General features: G+C 35.3%; 1 protein-coding gene across 2 annotated transcripts in view; it reads right to left on the reverse strand.

Annotated features, from left to right (window-relative positions):
- kibra (WW and C2 domain containing protein kibra) overlaps positions 1-23,466 on the reverse strand; it is a 66,445-nt gene that overhangs the window by 1,403 nt on the left and 41,576 nt on the right. Inside the window, exons 3-8 of one of the 2 annotated variants that reach the window (XM_076417845.1) lie at positions 18,943-19,037; positions 5,378-5,486; positions 5,159-5,318; positions 3,551-5,104; positions 3,307-3,493; positions 64-1,130 (exon numbers count right to left, since the gene is read on the reverse strand). In XM_076417845.1, the coding sequence (XP_076273960.1) occupies positions 64-1,130; positions 3,307-3,493; positions 3,551-5,104; positions 5,159-5,318; positions 5,378-5,486; positions 18,943-19,037 (3,172 nt within the window). Of the gene's footprint in view, positions 1-63; positions 1,131-3,306; positions 3,494-3,550; positions 5,105-5,158; positions 5,319-5,377; positions 5,487-8,736; positions 9,157-18,942; positions 19,038-23,466 lie in introns of those variants that run through there. The other variant, XM_076417844.1, reaches the window with a different exon arrangement.

Here is a 23,466-nt window from a genome sequence, read left to right on the forward strand (position 1 = left end):
TGTAAATAAACAAAAGACATACAATTAATTATGAACAGTTGATGAAATAATTACACGACTTACTTAAACGAAATAACATCCGGCTTTCCATTTCCCGCCTTGGTTTTCCTCAGTTTGTATATTTCCTTTGATACTTTCCTAAGCATTTTTTCTACTTTTTTCTCTTCTGGCGTCTTCGTCGTCTTCTCGGCCTGGGCCATCAGATTCTGGAACTGCTGGTTTTCGAGCAGGTACGTGGCCAACTCCGAATCTCCCTGTTCTTTCGCTACTTCGAGTCTCTGCTTAAGCTCTCGTAGTCGCAAGAGCTCCATATTCAGCATGTCTAATCTCGTGTGTTGAGCTTGAAGATCCAATTCCAAGTCGATCGACGTTCTCGGGGTTTGCGGGATGTGCGTGTGAGACTTGCTGGTTGTTAGTTGGCCCATCGAGGATTTACGGTACCGAAGTGATCGCCTTTCGATCGCGTGACGCTCAAACGGTTTGCTTCCTCTTCTGTACAGGGGCATAGCGCTATCACTATCGCTCCTGTTCAGTTTACAAATGTAATCGTGTTTTGAGACCTGCGCGCTTGGCGAGAAGGTTTGGCTTCTCTTTATAGCTCCCCGGTCCTCCAGGTTCCCGCCCTGCGCGACTAATTTCATATGTTTGGCTTGTTCCGGATAAAAAGCGCACTCCGTGTTAGTCTGTTTGTCGGAATACTTGTCTTCGTCGTCGCAATGTTCATGAACCACATCCAGCTTATCATTAGGACGGAAATCCAAAGCTGCCACTTCGTCGTCCACATCGTCCTCTTCATCGGAATCGTCCGCGCTGTCATACTCGGCGGTGCTCTTCAGGCAATTATATAACTCTTGGAAATTCAAATTTGTAACGGAAGGAATAATGGTTTCCTGATTCCTAGTTAGAGTGCTCGTCTGTGATGATATAATGGTTGAATCGTCGGAACTCTCTTCTTTACCCATCTGTTTATATGAAGCTTCGTCTGGTTTATCTCGCGTCGAGGCGTCGACGTTTTGTCTGATCGTCGACACGGTGTTGGACCGGGTTTCCTCTTGGATACACAGTATATTGTACCACTTCTGAGTTGTGGAGTGAATATTGAAATCGGCTAAACTAATTTGAGTGCAACCCTAAAACAAAAGAAAATCTATATATTAATCGGCTTAGTGAAAATTTTGCCTGTCTGAGCGTAAAAGGCGTGAAATTTGGTAGGGTTAAAGCTTATATAGAGGAAGAATTTTTACGCCTAAAACTTTTGTGTAATATGCGCCTTAAATAAATAAAACGAAATACGCCTAAATCAAGCAACCACGGATAGAGTCAGTCGGTGACACAATGTATATAAACAAATATTTTAGGCTTTGGCCGACGCGCTGCCATCTTCAACTTATACGGTAGATTCTTCGTCGTTTTTACTGTATATAAATCAACCATGGGACGCTTAATTTTTAAAATCAAAAACTGGCAGCACTGTGCGCGAATTGCTTTTGAAATCGGAAGACAAATCCCTACACTTTATCTTTCAAGGGGTATTAAAACCGACAGTGTAATAAAACTTTATTACCTTTAATAATTCGTTAAGTTATTTAATGTTAAACAGTGTTGTTTAAGATTTTGTGTTATTTTTGGTTATTTACGTATTGTTGGAATTGTTAAAGAGTTATGACAAGTTAATGCAAAAAAAACGATTAAGAATTGAATGATAATGTAAAGGTTGAATTTTACATTTTCTGTAAAACGAAAAGTCCTAGCATAGATTAACAAAATTTGAGGGTAACAAGGATTGTCTCTCCACCTTGTTTAGTGAACACGACTACTAAGAAATATTATTCTTACTCATGATCTGATTGCTTAGAAAGCAGTTGATAAACGAAAGTCATAGAAGGCAAATTAAAGATGAGCTAACTGCAAGGGTGAAATTGAAGAGTGGAATAAATTAGCAAAGAACGATGCGATTTTATTTAAAGATTTAGGTAAAAAAATATTCTTTTTGATCAGCCTGATGTATTTACTGTTTTTGCAATATATATTTTAGGTGAGAAATATGAATAAAAGATAAGAACTATATGAATACATAAAGTAATGAAAATATGCAGCAGTTAAAATGAAACTAATAACAATATATTTGCACAGATAGAATACAGTAAATTTGTAAACATTTTTTAAATCACTGATAAATATTAAGGTATTAAACGAATAATTTAATAAGATATGATATGATATTTTATTCTTTGAACTTTCTATAACGCAACTGAAGTTATTACAATTCTGAAAATAATATTACTTATGATGCTTTTGTTGTAATGTTCAGTGGTGTAGTAATTTAAACTTGTTTTATTGTCGATTAATGGAAATTATATTTAATTAAATGACATTTAACACATGGACTGAAAAGTCGTGGGCCTAACACATAGATGGCGCAAGTTTTATTGCTTTCATCGCTTTTTCAGTTAGTACTAACCATCAAAAGAAATCTGTTAAAATTTTATGGTATTCTACTCATAAGTTTGTGAGTTGTTGTGCTAAGAGTGACACTACTTTTCTTATTTTCAAAACAATGGATCAAAAACAATTTCGTGTTTTAATTTTATATTGCTTCTTGATGGGAAGAAAAGTGTTATAAGGACTCTGCTCCATCCGAAGCAACAATAAAACGTTGGTTTGCTGACTTCAAACGTGGTCGAAGAGACACCGATGATGCACAACGCAGTGAATGTCCGAATGACGTGAACACCAGAAAACATTACAAAAATCCACAAAATTGTTTTGAATTATCGAAAAATGAAGATGCGTGAGTTAGCTAACATCGTAAAGATATCAGAAGAACAAAGCTCTGTTTAAAGTGGGTGCCGCGTTTGGCCATGTGTAAACGTAATGAATCGGAATTTTTGCGTCGATATGTGACAATAGATGCAACATGGATCCATCACTTCACCTCGGAATCAAAACGATCGTCATCTGAGTGGACAGCAACTGGTGTCCCCCTGGTGACACCCATTTGGAGGCAAAAGATAAATCGTTCTACAAAGTGGCATTGAAATGATAGAGCGGCGCCGGAATGATTGTGTTGCCTTTGATGGAGATTACGTTGATAAATAAAGCCAATTTTGAACAAAAAAACCGCATTTTTTCTGTCGATACGCTCTTAAAAAAGGTTAATGACTTTTAGTTATCGAAATATTATTATCATTATCATTAAATTAACTTAAATGATTAACTTAATAAATTGTCTCTAAATTTCAACCACAGAGCAATCATTAGTACAAATAACGATGTGAATTCGGATATATGGATAATGGAACTTACCACGCATACATCTTGCTGCTTTTCGAGTTTACTCCAGACATTGACCTGTAGAGTTTTTGTTAATATCTTGTTCGTAACAATTGGAATGTTAAATGTGTCTCCAAAATTCGCTTTCTTCAAATCCCTTACTGGCTTAGTGCAACAAGTCTGGGGTGGATTGGCGGGTAACAATGCTGTTTTTATATACCTAGAAGACACATAGGCATCACGTATGGTCATAAAACAAACAATCAGGCAAACTTACACTTGCGAATTGTCATCGATAAATAAAGCATTTAAGTTTCTCGCTTTCTCAACTGTCACACTTAGTACTCCCTCACTCAACACGTATCTTAACTTAATTTGTACTTGTGCGGTGTCCGAATCGACGTTGGAGCCGAGCAAAGTCGAGACCGGCTTCCTGTTCGAGGCTTCGAAAACTCCGGAGTCACCGGCTACTGACTCGTCGCTAACAGCTGCTGAAACCGACCTGGTGTTCGTGCCGGACGAGGATGTTCTCGACAACGCTACTCCTTGCAGCATTTCGTCCTGATCGATGATCGGCGGCGGCGTTTCGGAAATTGGCGACAGCGGTGCGTCCCCGGAGCTTTCGTACGAGTATCGACTTGGCCTGCCTAGACCGGAACCTTGTGACATGTTCGTGGCTTGGGCTTCCAAGAGGTCTGTGAGCGGGGCCAGACTCGGAACGGACATCCTGGGAGGTGTATAGTTGATGTATTCGTTAGTATTGGTGCTGTTTATGATTTCAAACAATCTGTCTTCCATCCTCTGTTCGGACTGTAATTTTCTGTCTTTCTCGACTTGTTCGTATGTAGGAGGTGGCTGTAAACATGGCAAGTTTTCGTACATAGGTGAAACGGGTGGTGATACGGATGACAACGAACTTCTCGGTGATAACGACGGTTGCGATCTTACGGGAGACTGTACCGGATTGTCGTTTTTCAGTAATCGTTCGACTCTCCGATGCAAATCCGCCATATCGATTGGTTTATCGACGTTTGGCGCTCCGACACATTGCGGCCCCCCGTATATATCGGTGAAGCTGAGTCCGGAACTGAGAGATCCCTTGCTACTAGTCGTGGAAAGGGATCCCAAACTCGAGCTGCTGCTGACCGATAACGTGCTGGCCGATAACGTTTTCAACTGAGATTCTAGTTGTGTCATTTGCTTCAAGCCGTCCTTCAACCGTTGTAAGAGAAGTTGTTTTTCTTCGTGCAACCTCAACCGGTCCGCTATCGCCCTGTTCGACATTTCCCGCGCGTATTTCAGGTCCTGTTCCAATTTTCTGCACTTCTGTTGTATATCGCACATCTCCTCTTTGGATCGCATTCTGGGCGTTATGCTTCTGAGTTCCCTCAGTAACTGTTCTTTCTCCTGGAACAGTAACAATCGATCCTTATCCGATTCCACTTGTCCAGGTTGGACCTTCTCTTCCAGGTCGGCCAGTTGCTGTTGGATATGTTGTACTTTTTTCCGCGCCTCGTCGTACTCTAACCTCATCTTCGCCATCTCAGCTAACCTAGTTCCGATCGGTACAGATTCGCAGGATAAATCTGTTTGAGAGGCTGTGCTCAGTTTTTCTTGTGGAAGGCTCAATGTCGACACGTCGGGCGAACTCTCCGATAGCTGCAGCCTGGTCAAATCGTCCTTCAATTTGGCCAAGGACTGCATCAATTCGGCTTTTTCTTTTTCACCGGACGACAAAGATTTTTGGATGTTCCGTAGTTCGGCCATGATAGCTTGCGCTTCTGCTATGTTGTAGCACATTCCTTGTCCCACGTTGAGTTTTTGTTCGACGCTAAAAATCGAAAACATATAAACATTGCGGGAGAATAAGAATAATATGCTTTACCTTGCCAGGGTTTCAACTCCCCGTTGGGTGAAGTTCATCTCGTTCCGAATTTGTTCCAATTCCGATCTCAGTCTCGAAACTCTGTTCTTGGCCATTGCGACGTCCGATTTCAATAGGTCGGGGTCGTATTTTGTACTAACTACACTGCCTGTCGAACACACTGAAACATTAATCGATTAGTTTTCTCTTCGCTTCTGGTACGACTCGGGGGTAACTTACAACTGGTCCTGGAGGTCGTTAAGTTTGTTAGAGCATTATTGAGATGATTGTACTCATCTTGGGCTAATATTAGTCTTTGCGATTTCACTTGATAAATATCCTTTTTTGCCTGCAACAAAGAATACATGAGATAAGCGAATGTGAATCAAATACGGGTTTTTGATAAATATTTTTGTGTATATTATATCCGGCGGGCATTCAAATATATTGATTCATGTGATGACTAAAAGAGAAATATTTAAATAAACGGACCTTCCTCGGTTCACAGTAAAACCTGATTCATTTAGGTTTGATTATGCTATACAGGAATCAGTGTTACGACACTAAATTAGTATTTATCTTAAATATATACGGCAATATTTATTAAAAAATACCGTCAACTAATCAGTTGAGAAAAACCTCTCTACCATGACGTTGAACGTCATCTGTCATCTAGTTCGTTTACAGTTCTCGATTTTATCTACTACGGGAAAACAAAAAAGATTTATCTCAAACATGCATCTAGTTATTTTTATTATTTGCTAATTTTATAGTGATGTAATACATATTAATTTTATATATGATTTGAAACTTCAGAGAAAATAAACAAAATATAGCGGAACTGAGACGACAAATTTATTTTTGAATATTATTAATATCCGTAAGTATCTGTTTGGTATACTATATATTACTAGCACAAAATTCACTGAAAAACGTATCTAATATTAAAATATAAGTAAAAATGTACATGTTTAGAGTATTGAAAGTACATAGATGTTACTAAATAAAAAATCCAGTTGTACCAGAGCTCATAGGTCGTATGACTAAAACCAAGTGCAAAGGAAACAGGCGAATATATTGTTATTTTAGATCTTTGAGATCAACTTCATTTTCTCCACCTCCGTTAATGTTTGAGACTCTAAATTGATATTTTAGCGAATATATACGGCGATATTTATTGAAGAATGTGTAAAGAAGAAGGAAGAAGAGTGTAAATGGTCTTTTTTAACTAGAGAAATTACGATTTTTATTATTGTGGTTGAACTGGTTGATAAGCGTTAAAAAGTGATACTCTTTGTGAGTATTAGAATGCAACGCCCGAACGGTATGGCATAACTTTATATTCACTATTTAGAAATGCCGATTTTAATTATGCTGGATTCGTTTTGAGCCTTTCGGGGGAAAAATACACTAAATTGGAGTAACGTTATTGTCAATATATGCAGATTGGACCATCACTCGCTTAAAACCATAGAGTATTATAGAGGTTTAACTTAAATAGGCTCTGAGACCACTTTTTTGATTGGTTCATTTGAACTGGCCTACAAAGGTACTTGATTGTCTCATTTCTATAATCCAATGATTTATTTGAGTTTGTTTACGTCCCCATTTTTGTGTGTCTGACAATATACAATTAACATTTTAGTGTCTTAAATATAATCACTATTATTTGTATTAATGTATCTTCACCCTCAAAAGTATTGTGTATCCAGTGTATGTGCGGAAACCAGACGTAGTTTTCTTTAGAAGAAACAATCCAAGTTAGTTAGATTAAGGATGTGAGTGAGCTTTGTTTTTACCTGGAACGTATACAATTATTTTGTGCAAGCATTTGTATTCATATATATATTATTATTTACAACAGAAGAAATCATAAAAATATTACATACAATTTAAATCCAAAATGTGTCCTAAAATTAATTGATCTGTACAGCATAAAGAATCAAACAATTATCTCCGTCCTTTCCATTATCAAAATTAGTACGGGAAGGAATTCGTACGCCTCTGTCTGTTATCGCTGAATAGAAAAACAGTGAAGTGTGAATTTGACTGAAATAGTAACTACTATTTTGAGTCACTAGTTTTTTTACTATCGGCTAGTTCGACTGTTTCTACTATTTTCAGAAGATAGTTCTTAAGGTTAGTATTAAGTTAACACTCTACAGTATATCCAAAGTAGCAGTGAACTCACGTCATCAACATGTATCGCCTACAGTAGGCAAACATTTTTGTAAATTCATTCTAATACCAGACAATATTTTCCTTCTCATTTTATTCCAGTTAAAAAGAGATACATACAATGCTGTCTGATACGATCGAAGATGTAACCGAATCAGCCTTCAAAAGTATTGTTACTATGTAATATTAAGCTGTTGGGAAATATTTTTATTATGTTGCAGCTACACTGAATATTAGTATGGGCACTATAACTAAACTTTCGCAAATTAAAGAAACACATTATAATTTTGGATTCACCGAAAAGAAAGTATCTACATACTTTAGAATTTTTGAAATGTATAAAAACAGTGAGGGGTTTTTTAAATAAAAACATAATGTAATACAATTATTTCAGAGATAAGTTGTGAGTATGGAAATTATCCATAGAAAACTTAGGGATATGATGCTCTTTCAGGGATATAAGTCATAATTTCAAACAGTGTTGGCGAAATATAGGATTTAAAGTATAAAGAAAACCCACGAAGAGGTCCAACGCAACTTCCAGACATTGAGACAGTGACAGACACAGAGTGAGGGAATTGAACTTTCTGGATATGGGATTGTGACTCAATGCTGACAATTTTCAAGACAGAGTGATGAGAGTGCAAACAAGTAAACGTGAATATATAATTAATATATGATAACTGTAAGAAATGTTATTGTAGAATGTAAAAGATTCATGTGCACATATGTGTAATTGTTGAGAATATACATGAGCAGGTTAAAATGTGCCAGGAGAAAGAGAATAGTAACTGTTTTACAGATATGGCAAATGCATTAAGGAGAATGCAGTGATTAAATCTAGTTCTATCAAGAAACATGTATACAGATATTAACAGAACAAACTAATGAGAAATACAGTGATATCAAAAATGTCTTTACAAGGAAACACTGTACTTAATGACACAAGAACTAAGTCCAAAAAGTAAATATGTTCTCTAATGAAAGTAAAACATATTACTTGGATAAACAATTGTTAATTAGGTGGATTAGGCCTCCAGGGCATACTACTACATAAAAATGACGCTTAGAACTCTAGCTCATAGCTGTTGTGGAAAAGAGTTCAATGTAAATATAATCAGACAAAACGCCAACCTACAAACTATTATAACTGTGTACTTAATTGCAGTTTTAAGTCCTTCGATAATACATAGATTAGATCTATAATGTTAAAATAAATTATATTTGATTTATTTAGATTAGAATTTTGTTGTATGTTAAAGCCAAGCTGAACTAAAACTAAGAGTTGATACGGCAACATTGCGACGTTTTGACGTCATAAATTGAGATGACGTATGTTCACAGATATTTTGGGTAGATTATATATTACTCTACGCTTTGAACTAATCGGCGGGAAGCACTACCACTCAAAAGACACTTACGATCATCTCTATAGCGGCGACGGCTGGACGCTTGGGACCGCGGATATCCATCCGGACGCCGTAGTGCGCGTTACCGACGACGTAGGACGCCGGAAGCGTCTGGACGCGCGCCCGTGACACCGGATACGCGGGCAACGTGTGCATCTCGGGCGAGACCGCGGTTAAGGGTAGGGAATGCACGCGAAAAACGGCCGCAGGTGCGGTGTGCACGTAGCACAAGGGCCACATCTCCATCTCGACTGAAGCGCCTGACGGCCGGCCTTGGTTCGTCCTTCGGCAGGGACCCGGCCGGCCGCCACCCTCCCCACCCTTCTCGTCCTCGACCTCCTCCTCCTCCTCCTGCTCCTCTGGCCCGGGCCACTCTAATTTCCGTGTGCATTCCAACGAGTCGGGGGCAGAGAGCATTGTTTCGGCTCGGCTATGGTTGCCGAACACCCATGGGCGTAACCACTGCACCGTGCCGCGTAAAATATATAAAACTTCGAAGGCGACCTCAAGTCATCTCGATCTTCGGACAATTTCAATAACCAGAAATTTTGTGTACAGTTTCCTAGAATGTTTAAACATCTTCCGTATCATTTTTTAGGATTATTGAAAATAGTACAAACAGTAATAGCAAAAAAACTAACAAATGAAAATAGTAATTACTATTTCAGTCGAAGGCACACTTCGACTATTTTTCAATTCGTGATAACAGGCGGAAATGTACGAATTCCTTGCCGTACTAATTTTGAGAGAGGACGGAGATAATTCTTTGATTGTTTGTGCTGTACAGTGAATTTTAAATTGGCAAGTGGCAGTGTGAAAAAACGGAATAGAATAACGATTCTAAATCGTATTTTAATATTCGCAAAGTAACAATGACAATATAATGAAAATAAATGGTTTATTGCTATTACATTCTAACATGTGCTTACTAATTTTTTTTTCAATCGTGCCATAAGTAAGATGAAGATGTACATATTTCTTTTCGAATTTTCTTTGGAAAAGAAAAGGAAATAGACAATTAGTGTAATTTGTTAGTTTCAAAATAGCAGCTTCATTTTGAATTATGTAAAAATTATTTTTATATTTCATATATTTGAAAGAGGAATGGAGTAATGACCACTAAATATTTGTATCGTATTTTCTTAATCAATCTTTATCAACTGTTTAACCATCGCACGCTTTTTAAATACAATAATAATTTTATTTATCATTAATAAGGAATATTTTATTAAGAATATTATTCCTTGAAACTTGAAGTTTTGACATTTAAAAGGCTTGAACCAAGATCGAGAGACTTTAGAGAAAATAGAAAAAGTCAGTAAAAAAAAAGACCCGATAGTTACCAAGATAATATAAATGCGGTGAAAATTATTTTTCTATTTACCTTATTATATTAATAAATAAACCTGAAAAACAGGATTCTAAAATGCTGTTATATTAATGTACAATATATCGTTACTATTACATATAATTGGATATATTACATATAAATCTATGTAAGCATAAATTCGGCACATTATTTTCAAAGTCGCTGATAGGATGGCAAAGCTTGAACATCAGTCGAATGAAATTAACCGGCCGGAAAATAGTCTCCGACTGAAGGAATACTGAATTTTTGGACGATTTCAATAACTAGATATTTTCTGTACTACTTCCTAGAATGTTTAAATGCTTTCTGTAGCATTTCTTAGAACGCCGAAGGTCGTAGTGGTTGAATATAATGCATTATTTCACTGCTTAGGTATCACGCTCTATGTCAAAAGAAGTCAACGAATAAGACCAAACAATTCCTACTTATAATTTAGATATGAAGTCTTTTATTATGACAACTTTATATAATTGGTTTTAAATCAATTAATTGCTCAATTACTAATTGGAAACTATGGATACAAGTGCAACATTAGCATCAACAGGAGTAATTCTGTCTAGACTAGTAAGGCAAGAATCTGTACAAAGAACAATTCCGAACAGTTATAAGTTTTGGAAGTCCATTTATGTAGAGAGTTTTAAAATTGAACTGAAACATGTAACGTGTGTTTAAATTCAGTATACAGCAGACAGGACCCTGATAGTTTAGCACCAGTGGCAGACTAATGACGAATTTATTTAAACCGATTAGTGTAATATATGCAAATCTAACAAAACTAGTAAGGACATATTTTAGTTTGGTGAATGAAGCAATATTTTAACTGGACACCAAAAGCACACACATAGATACTTGTATTTCTAATACAAGTAGTTACTGGTAATTAATACATTTTAGGAAAATTAAGATATTGTAATTCGGAAGGTATATCTAAATATAATGCATCTAATATGGATCGAATTATATACTCATATAAGTTACTTATATATTTAAGCCGACAATATACTAACAGGAAATCAATTAACACATAGAATTGTGACATTTACCTTCATACTAAATATTATTATTGTAGAAATATAAAATATTTCATTCATGTCCGATGAAAGGAGCCTTGTTTACATACATCTACAATTTATGTCATTAAAAATAAAATATTCACTAAATTCTCATTTAAAATGATGTTATTGCCGCAATGAACATATTTTCAGATTTGCTACGTATAAAAATTGTAAAATTATATAGTATTTTTCATTTGTTTTAGAAATAGGTACTTAAAATGTTAGTCATACTTGAATAAATTACTTATTTTATTACTTTTATTGTATTTTTGTTATTAGTATTATTATTTTTTATTAGGTTTTAACTTTGCGCGCCCTCTACTTGCAGAGTAACTCGACAGACTTTTTCGCATCTTACGCATAACAGTTCCCTATATTTAACACAGTATTCCTCTATAATCGAGATTAAATCGAAATACGTTCGATTCGTCACAAACAAACTTTTTTACACCATACCAAGCTTATTAGTCTCGAGTATGCATAGGTATTTTAATGTAGCCCGATAGGTACAATAACAGGAAATGGCGGAGGAATGAAAATATGTCTCGAGGTGATTGAATGACTTTTTGGTCATTGCCATCGGTTTGTGTTTGAGAAGATATTTGTTCTTCTAATACACTATTTATATTGTTAATATGTTATTCAGCTAAGTGAACTTACCCACCTAATGTGCATCTACCTTGACTAAAATTAGACCAAAGAAAACGGTTCCTTGACTTTGATCCAAATCAGTAGCGATGAAGACAAGAACAGAGGCAAATAATGGTACAAAGTAAAAAATATAGCGAAGCAAGATATTATGATGGTGATTGGTGGTGAGAAATTGAGAGCGTGGTGAAGAAGATGACATAAGGCAAAGGCATGTAGAATGAAAATGGAAAGAAATGATAACAAATTAAGTTAAGTTAAAAAGAAAAGGAGACTAAACATCACGTTAGGTATATTAGCGATAACCTAAATTAAAAGAATACATTTATTAAATGAGTAGAACTAATAAAAGTAAAAGAGCATCAGCAGGAGTAAATTAAAAATCTCGAACAAGAAAGAGGACAATTATTTACCTACATCTCTTAATCGTTTAAACGGTGTTTTTTGTAATTTTATTAAAAAACGTATTATTAAATTATTTAAGTATGAATTTGGATTAAAACTAGCTGTACAAGACTAAACTTTCAAAGGACACAAGAAGTCTTAACGTGTGACAAAAGCTACATATTTTAAGATATAACTAAAAACACGGATTTGAATTTTCCACGTTACGTTTCTCAAAGCAAAATCGGTAGTCTTAATTGTAAAATATTTTTGTACATGAACGATACAATTAACGTTGCCACTGACAACGTCGAAACAACGAAACGCAAATTTAGATCGCAAAGTGGAAACGAAACTAAATAGACCGTGTAAAGTCATCTTAAACGATATACGAGCGATTGTCCTTGGACACTGGACAATACTACCGGAGCGTATTGAATTATATTTACTTGTACGTTAAATTTATAACATTTCATTAATACGCGACCGCAATCACGGGACTGAACGCAAATCGACGTAACTACAACATTACGGGCGGGTAATTAATTATCAGTCAACGAACGATACACAAAAGCCCCGTTTCTAATTTCGTTTTCGGCGGATAACAGACGGTCCCGTCGGAAATGGCGTGCGGACGACGAAGAACCACTACGCCACTGACCGACGCGCGATGTGGAATTTACCCTTGATCGGGCCAGATGCGGGGCGAAGAATAAAGATTGAAGATAACGTATTTTTTTATCCACTTTTAAATTTTTTTGCCGGTCCGACCACAGCTACGGCAGCAGCGTAAACGCGTTTTTTTTCTCTCTTTTGTTAAAGAGCTTCAGCGGTTGCATTATTGTTACTTTTCGTAAAAGGAGGCTGTGCCTGTAAACGGCAACGTGCGCATTCATACGTCAGATTTAATTAATGGAATCAAAGTGAATGCCGTCGAAACTGAACGATTTTAACAATACAATTTAACAATACCAAAAACTGCCCTTTATTTAAAAAATGCATATTTTTAACGTTTTTAAACATATTTGTTATCATTAAAAAATACTGTCAACTAATAACTTAAACACAGCTTTCTATTTTGATGTTTGAACGTCATCTGTCATCTAGTTCATTTACAGTGCTCGAATTTATCTACTACCGATGGTTTGTTTCAGTTTGTTTATGCCATATTTGTGCGCATGATATACAGTACGTTTATCATTTTTGTGATTTAATTTTAATCCTTATTATTTTATTATAATGTATCTTTTGCTTGAAAAGTCTTGTGTATCCAGTGTATGTACGGAAATAAAAAAACGAGATATCGTTTTCCTTCGAAGAAATAGCCTAAGTTAGAAAGTCCGAAATGGTGGCGAAATTACATTGAAGGTAAATTTGATTATACTAATTAACTATTAACTTATACTATTAACTTCTCGATTTTACTATAATAAGAGCACAGTAGTAATTTTGATATATGTCTTATATTTTAATTTTTTGTTGCTGTTCTTTAAAATATTACTTTTTAGTATGTTTTCCTCATTCTGATGTACATCATAGAATTTAGTCGTTTTAATTATGCGTTCCACAATTTTCACAATGACATCGTAAATATAATTATAACTTATCTAAAATACAGTTTGTGTTGGAACAAGTAAGTAAAGTATTAACAGATAAAGACACATACTTTCAGCTGTGCCGCTATGCTTTCAGTATGAAGGAACAAAAAATAGGAACTTTAATACATCTTATTTAAATTGATTGGTCAGTAACGACAGGGATCATGTGATACGTATGAAATCCTCAACCGATGAAACGTAGCGAAATGACGTTTTCAGAGCCTTCGTGCTAAGACCACGCAAAATAATTCTGAAATTATATATTTTAAGTTAACACTATTAAATACTATTCTATAATGCGGTCCCTAGTATGCGATTGAATATCGAAGCTGGAACAGAAAAAACAAAACGACTTCGACGACCGAAAATTGAGTCGGACGCCGTCCGCAGGCCACGTGCAAAATCCCATGCAAAGCAGTTCCGAGAGCCGCCGTCAACCTGTTGAAGGAGCGCACGACGAAAAAGAAAACGGCACGGACCCGACGGAATGGAATGCGGGGCGTTCGGCCCTAGTCGGCCGTCTTCGGTGGAATGCAGTGGCCCGCTGAGATCGTGCGGCGTAACACAGGTAGCTGCTGCATCGCGCCGTTTATAATGCTGCCCCCCCGGCCCCCGCGGGCCGCTACGTCTTCGCCATCGCTTTAATAGGTCTCCGGAGTGAACACTCTGGCACAAACGCGGATATCGTGGCATGCAAGCCGAGCCATGGACGTTCCGACCGTTTTTTTTTTTTCGAAAAAAATGATTTAATCTGTCTGTGTTAATATTTTAAAATAACCGCTTTATTCTACATTTTTGTTTATATTTACAAAAATGTTCTTTGTATGCTAAAGATAATCAGAATTCAATATTCAGTCCGTATATACTGTAATTCCTAGACCATATTTCGACTAGTTTAGCTGGTTTTACCATAATATTAATCGGAATTATTAGCTTTCATTGATGACCGATGATCTTTTTTTTTATATAATTCATAACTTTGTTACATAACAAATATTAGTAAGGTTCTACTTAATGCAATACAATATTTTCAATATAAGATCAGAAATATATTTGGTATATAACATTCATTATCGCAACATATGACTGTATATTAAAATACATGAAAACTCACTAACTTTTTTAAATGCCATTTAATTAAATCTAATTTCTGTTAAGCTTTGGGTTTTAGTTGTAATAATAATATTTGAAGAGGTTTCTAACACCTTGTTTTATGGATTTCTTAAATACAATTTAATAAAAATATCTCAAAAATAATTAAAACTTGATGTCCTTCCTGAAATGAGTTTTGAAATTTGAGTTTCAAACTGAATTTATTATATAACAGAATCTTACTAATGTTGCAATAATAACATTTGTTCTTTGTGTAATGGGTTCTGAGCTTTGAAATGTGAGTTTCACTTGAGCTTATTACATAATATAACTAATCACTAATGATGTTCCAATAATAACATTTGAAGGGGGTTCGAAATGGTTCCTTCTAAATCCTTATTTTATTGATCTCTTTTGGATTTCATCCATTCGTCTTATTTAAAATTATTTTAAGACAGTATTCCAGTCCAGATTTCTTTTATATTATCAGAGCTTAACCCTTTAAAAATGTGGCCTTAATACTATAACAAAATTTGGATTTTCAGTACTTAAAAATATTTCGATTTTTCGAACAACCGTAATGTGGCAAACAATATTGATTGATATTTTTTATTAAGGTACAATGGAAGAACGCATAGAGAACTCCACATCAAATTTCAACTAAATGAATTCGGTAAAACTTGAGATATGTCAAAAATGTAGTCGCGAAAAAAGTAATTTCAAGAAAAAAGAATTTTAGAGTTTCACTTTTAATGGGTTCAGTAAAACTTGTGATATCATGTGAACCGTCTCGAAAAAAATAGTTTTGAGAAAACTTACGACTTTCGTATTTAGATGCCGCGTCATTAAAACCGCTATATCTCCGAAAATAATTTAAATTTTGATAAATCCTTGTCAGGGATATATTCAAATGTGTACACTAGAATAACTCCTGAAGTTGCCTAACCAGGGCCAAGTTCATTTTAAACACCGAAATATTCGGAACTAAAATGGGCAGCAAACCAATTCGGATACCGGCGTTCACTTGAAGATTCAACATCATAAATACCCCACAATCTCAGGCATATCCTCATAAAATGGAAGCAAAGCGAAGCTGAAATCTCCATTATCAAAGCTCAATAACTTTTGACTGATTAAATGAATGCATCCTGCAAGTTCTACCTATCAAACTCGCTTGATGATGATTTCATTGAACGAGTATTACTGAAGATGGAAAAACCGAAATTACTTTTTCCTCGACGTTATTAAAAAAATGTAAACTTAAACTATCAGGATTAAATCATGAACATGATTAGTAAATAAAGTAAAATAACATAGCACCGTCAACTTATAAAAAGAAAAATACAAGAATGCGATATACGATTAAAAAAATTAATTGAGTAAATGAATGTATCTTGAAAGTTCTACCTGTCAAACGCGCTATGGTATGATTTCATTGCACAAGTACTACCGAAGATATTCGATTTTAAGGAAAAACCGAAACTACTTGTTCCCCGACGTTATTTATAAAAATGTAAACTTAAATTATCGCATGATTAGTAAATAAAGAAAAATGCTAAAGCACCGCCAACGTATAAAAAGAAAAATAAAAGAAAGCGATATACGATTTAAAAAAAATTCCAGTGAGGAATGTTCTGGGACGCCTTTGGTAGTACGACGACTGAGATCAAACGATAACTGGTCTCTGTTCTGCTTCTTCGCTCGACCTTCCATCGGGTAGATATGAAGTAGGCAGAACACAACACCGGTAGCTGACACTCGAGTTTTGGAATTTTAAGTAGGCAATAAAAAAGGCATTACCGATATAACTCGCCCAAAAAAAATCCGAATCAACGTAAACACGATGACATTACGGACCGTATCTAAATCGTCCGGACATTATACCTAACGCCATGGACCAAACAGGAAATAAATTAAGTAAACTCTGTTAAACAAGCATATTCCTCCAATAAATTGGTCGTCTGTTACTTCATCGCATTCTACATAAGAGGAAAAAATTGAACCGACTTCAAAAAATAAATAAGGAACCCTCTAAAAAGTAAAAAATAATCAAGCTTAGATTTTTAACACAAAAAAAAACGTTTTAAAATAAAATGTGTACATAATAATCATTGTAATAATTAAACAAAAAATAAACAAAAACCTTATCTACTACACATAGTTTATGTTTTACTCCATACACATAAATTAGCTTAATACCTACCTAAACCTATTTATCTATTTAAGATGTTACTTTAACTACTACCAACTAATCACTTTGAAGTCTGTACGAGCAACAAATTAGATTTGTTTTGTTCGTAATTTATATAATATTTTGTGTATATCTCACAAAATTATATTATTTTTGTATTGTTTGTTAAAAAGGTTTAGGTAGGTATTGAGCTAAATTGTGTGTATATAGTATATAAAATACGTATAGTATAGTTAAAAAATACAAGCGGCAACGAGCATGAAAAATATTATTTCTCCAATATTAAAGTTTCCATATTAATTTTGCATTACTCAAGGAGAATCGCTTAATACCTCGGCATCCATCTCGATGGTAGGCTAATTTGGAAACATCATGTTAGACAAAAAACAGAACAGATTAGACTAGTAATGAAGAACTGCACGATGACCTGGAAATCAGATGTATTTACGAAGTGATCCAAGATTTCGCCTTAAAACACGAAATAAGGTTGCTAAATTACAGCAACGTGAACAGCTAGACAATCATACACAGAACATACAGACAATCAGAAGATTGAAGTAAACCAAACCACATTTGTTTATTGTATAAGTGTATTCTTAAGGAGTTTAATTTAATTTTAATTTGGGTAATACATACTGATGTATTAATCTCATAATGTCCTAGCTTACATTATATTAACGCAAGTACAACAGAACAGTAGTAATAAATCAATCTGTAAATTAAGATTGTACTAAGCATATCTAATGCAACATAAAACTTATGTTTCAAACAATGGGATTTTCAAAAGTGCGTGGGTAGAGTAGTTGTTTTGGTCATATTACAGACGGTATATATGGTTACAATTCTTATTCATACATTATTTTAATAATTTTGTGTTATAATTATGCATTCCAATGCATATCGATCTGTGTGTGGTTCTTTAACGTATCAACAACTGCGAAGATGCCTGTGATGTAAGTATTCACTATTTTAATTATTTTTAATAATGTCTAACTTTGTCTTATTTGTATTCTAGTTACTACCTACTATGTAAAATTAACGTTGCGGTTGAGATGTGGCTTCAATTAATAGTATTTTCGATGGTTCTGGTGGACGTCTAACAGGACAACGTCTGTCAGGTCTGCTAGTCATATAAATCAATATTTTTGTGATTTTTTATTACTGTCATCATGCCCCTTAAAAAGGAAACACGGCTTTCCTTTTTTAACTCTTGAACTTGGCACGTGCACGGATACTAACGAGTGCCCTCGGGGGGTTTCGTCTGCGAACCGAGAACCAAGTACCGTGAAAGCGCAGTGTCACATCAGTACATATTTCGTTTCCATTGTTCCACCTCCGTCTGCTCTAGCCTCTAAATCGGCGAAATCAATGAAAATAGTCGATGAAAGGCGTACGAACCATTTGCACCGATACCAAATCGGCCTTAATGCAGAGTAAATAACCGGCAGCCGTTGAGACTCCACGCCCGTGTACTATTTTAATAGCTGTGAAATATGGTTTGGCATTCGTGCAAGTCATAGCGCAGATAGGAGAAGTCTAACGTTGTGATTTTTTGTATATCATAGCGATGTCGATCGGAAGAATGGTGGTACAGTAGCTATATTCGATGATGATGACGTGTCAAGGAATATGGCAACGTTTACATTGATGGTCCTAGGTCTCGGTCTATATAATCACTGACCGAGTAGCATTCGTTATTTTACATTTTTATATATATATATTTAGTTTAGTTACATATATATATATATATATATATATATATATATATATATATATATATATATATATATATATATATATATATAGTGGTAATATTATAAAGATAAATATTAGAAGTGGTATAAATGTAATCAATATGAAGATATATCTATGTCGTCTTACCTCTAGCGCGTCTTGCGCAGTTTGTAAATATTCTCTTAACATTGCTTCTTGTACTGCCCGCCATTCTTGTCGTGGATCTTCCAACTGTGTTGACTCTGAAATAAACAGATGGTTAAATCAATAATATACACAATAGACAAATAACACATGGACGGAAAAGTCCCGAGCCTAACACATAGATGACGCTAGTTTTATTGCATTCACCGCTTTTTCAGTTATTATTAACCTTCAAAAGAAAGCTGTTAAAATGTCATGGTATTCTACTCATGAGTTTGTGAATTACTGGGCTAATATTCTGTTCAAGCGAAGAAATGATTTGAAAAGTATTATAAGGACTCCGCTCGCTCCATCAGAAACAACAATAAAACGTTGGTTTGTTGATTTCAAACGTGGTCGTAGAAACACCGATGATGCAGAACGCAGTGAACGTCCAAATTAGGTGGTAACACCAAAAAACATTAAAACAATCCACAAAATGGTTTTGAATGATCGAAAGTTGCGTAAGTTAGCTAACATCGCAAAGATAATAAAAGAACGTGTTGTTTTTATATTGCATCTGACTATGAGAAAGCTATGTTCAATGTGAGTGCCGCGTTTGCTCATTGGTGATCAAAAACAAAAACGTGTTGATGACTCTGAGCAGTGTTTGGTAATGTTTAAACGTAACAAACTGGAATGTTTGCGTCGATATGTGACAATGGATGAAACATGGATCCATCACATCACTCCAAAATCAAAACGATCATCATCTGATTGTACAGCAGCTGCTGACAGGTCTATTTTGAGATAAAAAACAAATCGTTCTACAAAAGTGGTATTGAAATGTTAAAGTGACGCTGCAATGACAGTGTGGCTCTTGATGAAGATTAAGTTGGCGAATAAAGCCATTTTTGAACAAAAAACCGCCTTTGTTACTTTACCTCGTTACTTTTCAGTAACTGAGCAATCATAAGCAGTTTATAAGGTAAATTGAGACACTGAATAGAATTCAGCAGCCTGTTGCTTTAAATTGGTTCTAGTTTTCGAAATATTTTTGACCATTAACGGTCTTTTATTGAATTAAAAAGTCTAAATCAACAATGAACAGAGGTTGAACTGAGTCTTTTATACTGATTGGAATCTATTTCGCGCATTAGGATCCAACATTCTCTTTTTTATTATCACTATATCTTAGTGCAAGCGCTCTCCTTGGTCGTCGCTTGTGTCGCCCATATGTTGTGGGAAAAAATGAAGATATGAATGCAGAAAATGTATTTTGAGAAACATTCGAGCTCAAATTATAATATAATAATTAATTTTGTAACAAATTAAGTTCCGAAGTTCTTATACTTTAAGACTTTTTTTGTAGTACCTGGAAAAATTAGTAATGGATCACTATCCGTACGTGGGATTGGTTTCCACACTGATAATACGTCAGGATATTTATGCTGTACTATTCTTTTGCATTTATACCGACGACATTCATCGAAAAAAGTATCAATCACTTACACGATATTTCTGTTCTCTCCATAACGTTAATAATGAAATGTGAAATGGCACATATAATGAAAAGTATAATAGATTTTCACTATTGCTTATGAACACTTGCACAGCTTGGTTCTGCATGCGTTACAAAACAATTTCGGTACCCATAGCACGTCAGTGTTTACTACAGCAAAACCAAAGTACCGCAAACAAGCATCTTTGAGTGAATTTATCATGATTTTTCCAAGAACGTTGTCTCTGCAAATAAGTTCCAAATGATGTTTAATGCAACGTCGTCATCTGACATCCGTTATAAGAGCGCAGTGCTGCCACCATGCGTGAATTCAAAAACTAGAACCAATCTAGATACACTGATTGAAGATAAGATCCTTTCAAAATCGTTCTCATCTGCTTGGGTCCAAAAGATCCAACTCCATCCTCGGGCTTAGAATCACCATCAGCTTAAAAGTCATGTAACTTAATTATTCCTCAATTAAAGTTTTTATTTATAAAAAAATGTTGATTATAAAATATATCACAAGTTACTAAACCATATTATATCCATATATACCATACAATCACATAATTTACACCATGGTCAGAATTATTGGCAAGTATCATATAAAATCATCTTGCACATCATATACATAGTGACAACATACTTCGAGAAGTACGAGGGGGGATCAAATATAAACGGCAATCTTGTAAAATAAATTTATCGATCAATAGTATACACAAACTAAACATTTAACATTGCTTTGGAAGCTTGAATATTCCTTCTTGATAAAGAATTTGAGCGCGAATTGTCTGTATAAAAACACCACAGAAGGTACGGGGTGATGATAAGAAGATTGATATCAATCAGTCTAGATCTAGTATTTAGTATATTTTTAGCTCCTCAATCTGCATGTTGACTTACTGTTGGAATATTGAATTTGTTATGGAAACATTTGAGAGATTTGTCCCAAAAAAGGGTCTTAAATGAAAACAAAAATTATTAAAAGTATTTTTCTATAATAACGACTTAGAAGTTGGTCAGTTATTCAAGACTTAGACGTTATGAATCTAAAATAAACATTATATTGGATATTTAATAATAATGAAAACAGTTGTGACGACCGCCACGACCCTTTAGGCCACCACGAATTCACCAGCAAGTACAAAGGTTGACAACGCCGGTGGATTGGTGCCGTGCAATTCCAAGCTATAAAAGACCATCACGACGACGTCTCGCTCTCTTTTCTTTTCTCTATCCCCTTGTAATAGTACCACTTCCACAGCGCTACCGTACTTCCTCTACCTAACCTAATATCCTTTCAATTCTTCCGTCGAAGTGATATTCCATTATCTGACATTTAAGAGACATATATTGCGGGTTTTCCTTTTTATTTCAATTATTAAAAAAAAGGCGACCGAGAATCATCGAGTGGGGTGTAAAGCGCTATCGAATTGAACATGTGAGTTGAAGCCAAGAGATACTGAATTTGGTCATGTGTGAAATACTCCTTCAAAGGCAATATGATTATGCATCAACATCAACGGCAAAGCCATATATGTATACTATGAGCTGCTAAAACCTAATGAAAACCATCAATGGATATCGCTATTGATTGCAATTGAAGCGTTTGGGCCGAGCACTGCGTGAAAACCGGCCAGAATAAGAGTTATAAGCTGAATATGTTATTCTTCATCATGATAACGGTCGATCACATATTGGAAAACCGGTGAAACCATATTTGGAAACATTAAAATGGAAAGTGTACCCCCCCTCCGTATTTTCCAGACCTTGCTCCTTCTGATTACTACTTGTTCCTGTCTGGGAAGCGCTTCACTTCTGATGAAGGTACCAAAAATGGGTCGCTTGATGCTAGTCTCAAAAGATACATCGTTCTTCCGATATGGAATCCGTAAATTGCCCGAAATGTAGGAAAAAATAGTGGCTATTGACCGACGATACTTTGAAATTAACATAAAAAATCGCTTAAAACGAATTTATAGATCTAATATTTATATACGCTGTGATCTTTGGTCAAACGAAACATTCACAAGCAATACTTCAAAATACAAAAATCCTTTAAAACTACTGTAGCGACCTTGAGGCACGTCGAATTTTACATCGTGGAATAACGGTCTTCAAAATACCCAGAAATATAATCCCAGATGTTGAACACGGGCGGGATGCCAGCAGCGCCAACTAGAACCCGATAACGAATAGCTGGCAACCCCGGGACGTTTATCTGGAATGTTATAGAAGGGTATTGCGATTTCAGTGCTCAACCCTCGTTTGGTTTAGACGTGCCACCATCGACTGCCCAAGCCTTGACTCCAGGTAATACCATCCTTTTTATCATTTGTATTTTTCACATTTTTTTATATAGCCGATAAATAACGGTCACATAATGTAAACACCACTGTTTCATTTCGTTTTACCTCCATTCACCGAGACACATCATTCACCCTAAACTACTTTATATATATCTGTAAAATATTTTCAAAAATTTTGAAGAAATTATTTTTTGTGAATGAGTATTCGTAAGCGGTCACTCGAAAAAGACTTTTTTACAATCTTGGCGACAAAACAAACAAACAAGCGCACAGTTTGCGGTAAATATCGACATTAATATTTGTAACATCTTTTTAATTACCTAATATAAAACTACGGAGATATAAAATACTGTATAAACACGTCAAACCATAATATTCCACTCATACTGGGGAGCTGTTTCGTCAGGAGGAAATGGAATTTAAAGTGAATTCCAACTTATTAATGGTCTCAAGAATTACCAGACTACGGCGTGGCAAACTAAATAGTGTGACAAGGCACGATATCCGTTCTTCTCGACGCCGACAGCATAATTATTTTGATTATGAATTATTTATTCGCAATTTGATCTTTCCTTTTTTCCCACGTGTAAAAATATGCGCCGCCGCCATTTCGAACGTATTCATTCGGATCAGTCATGTCATTAATTCTTACATAAGGAATGTCGCTTTTTTATTTATAAACATCGACATCTAAATCCGATTAACAGTAACTAATTGTGTGGGTAAATATTTTAG

The sequence above is a fragment of the Rhynchophorus ferrugineus genome, unplaced genomic scaffold (genome assembly GCF_030347505.1).
Source record: "Rhynchophorus ferrugineus isolate W39M unplaced genomic scaffold, kcgeb_rfMv2 rfM11, whole genome shotgun sequence".
Lineage (NCBI taxonomy): Eukaryota > Metazoa > Arthropoda > Insecta > Coleoptera > Curculionidae > Rhynchophorus > Rhynchophorus ferrugineus.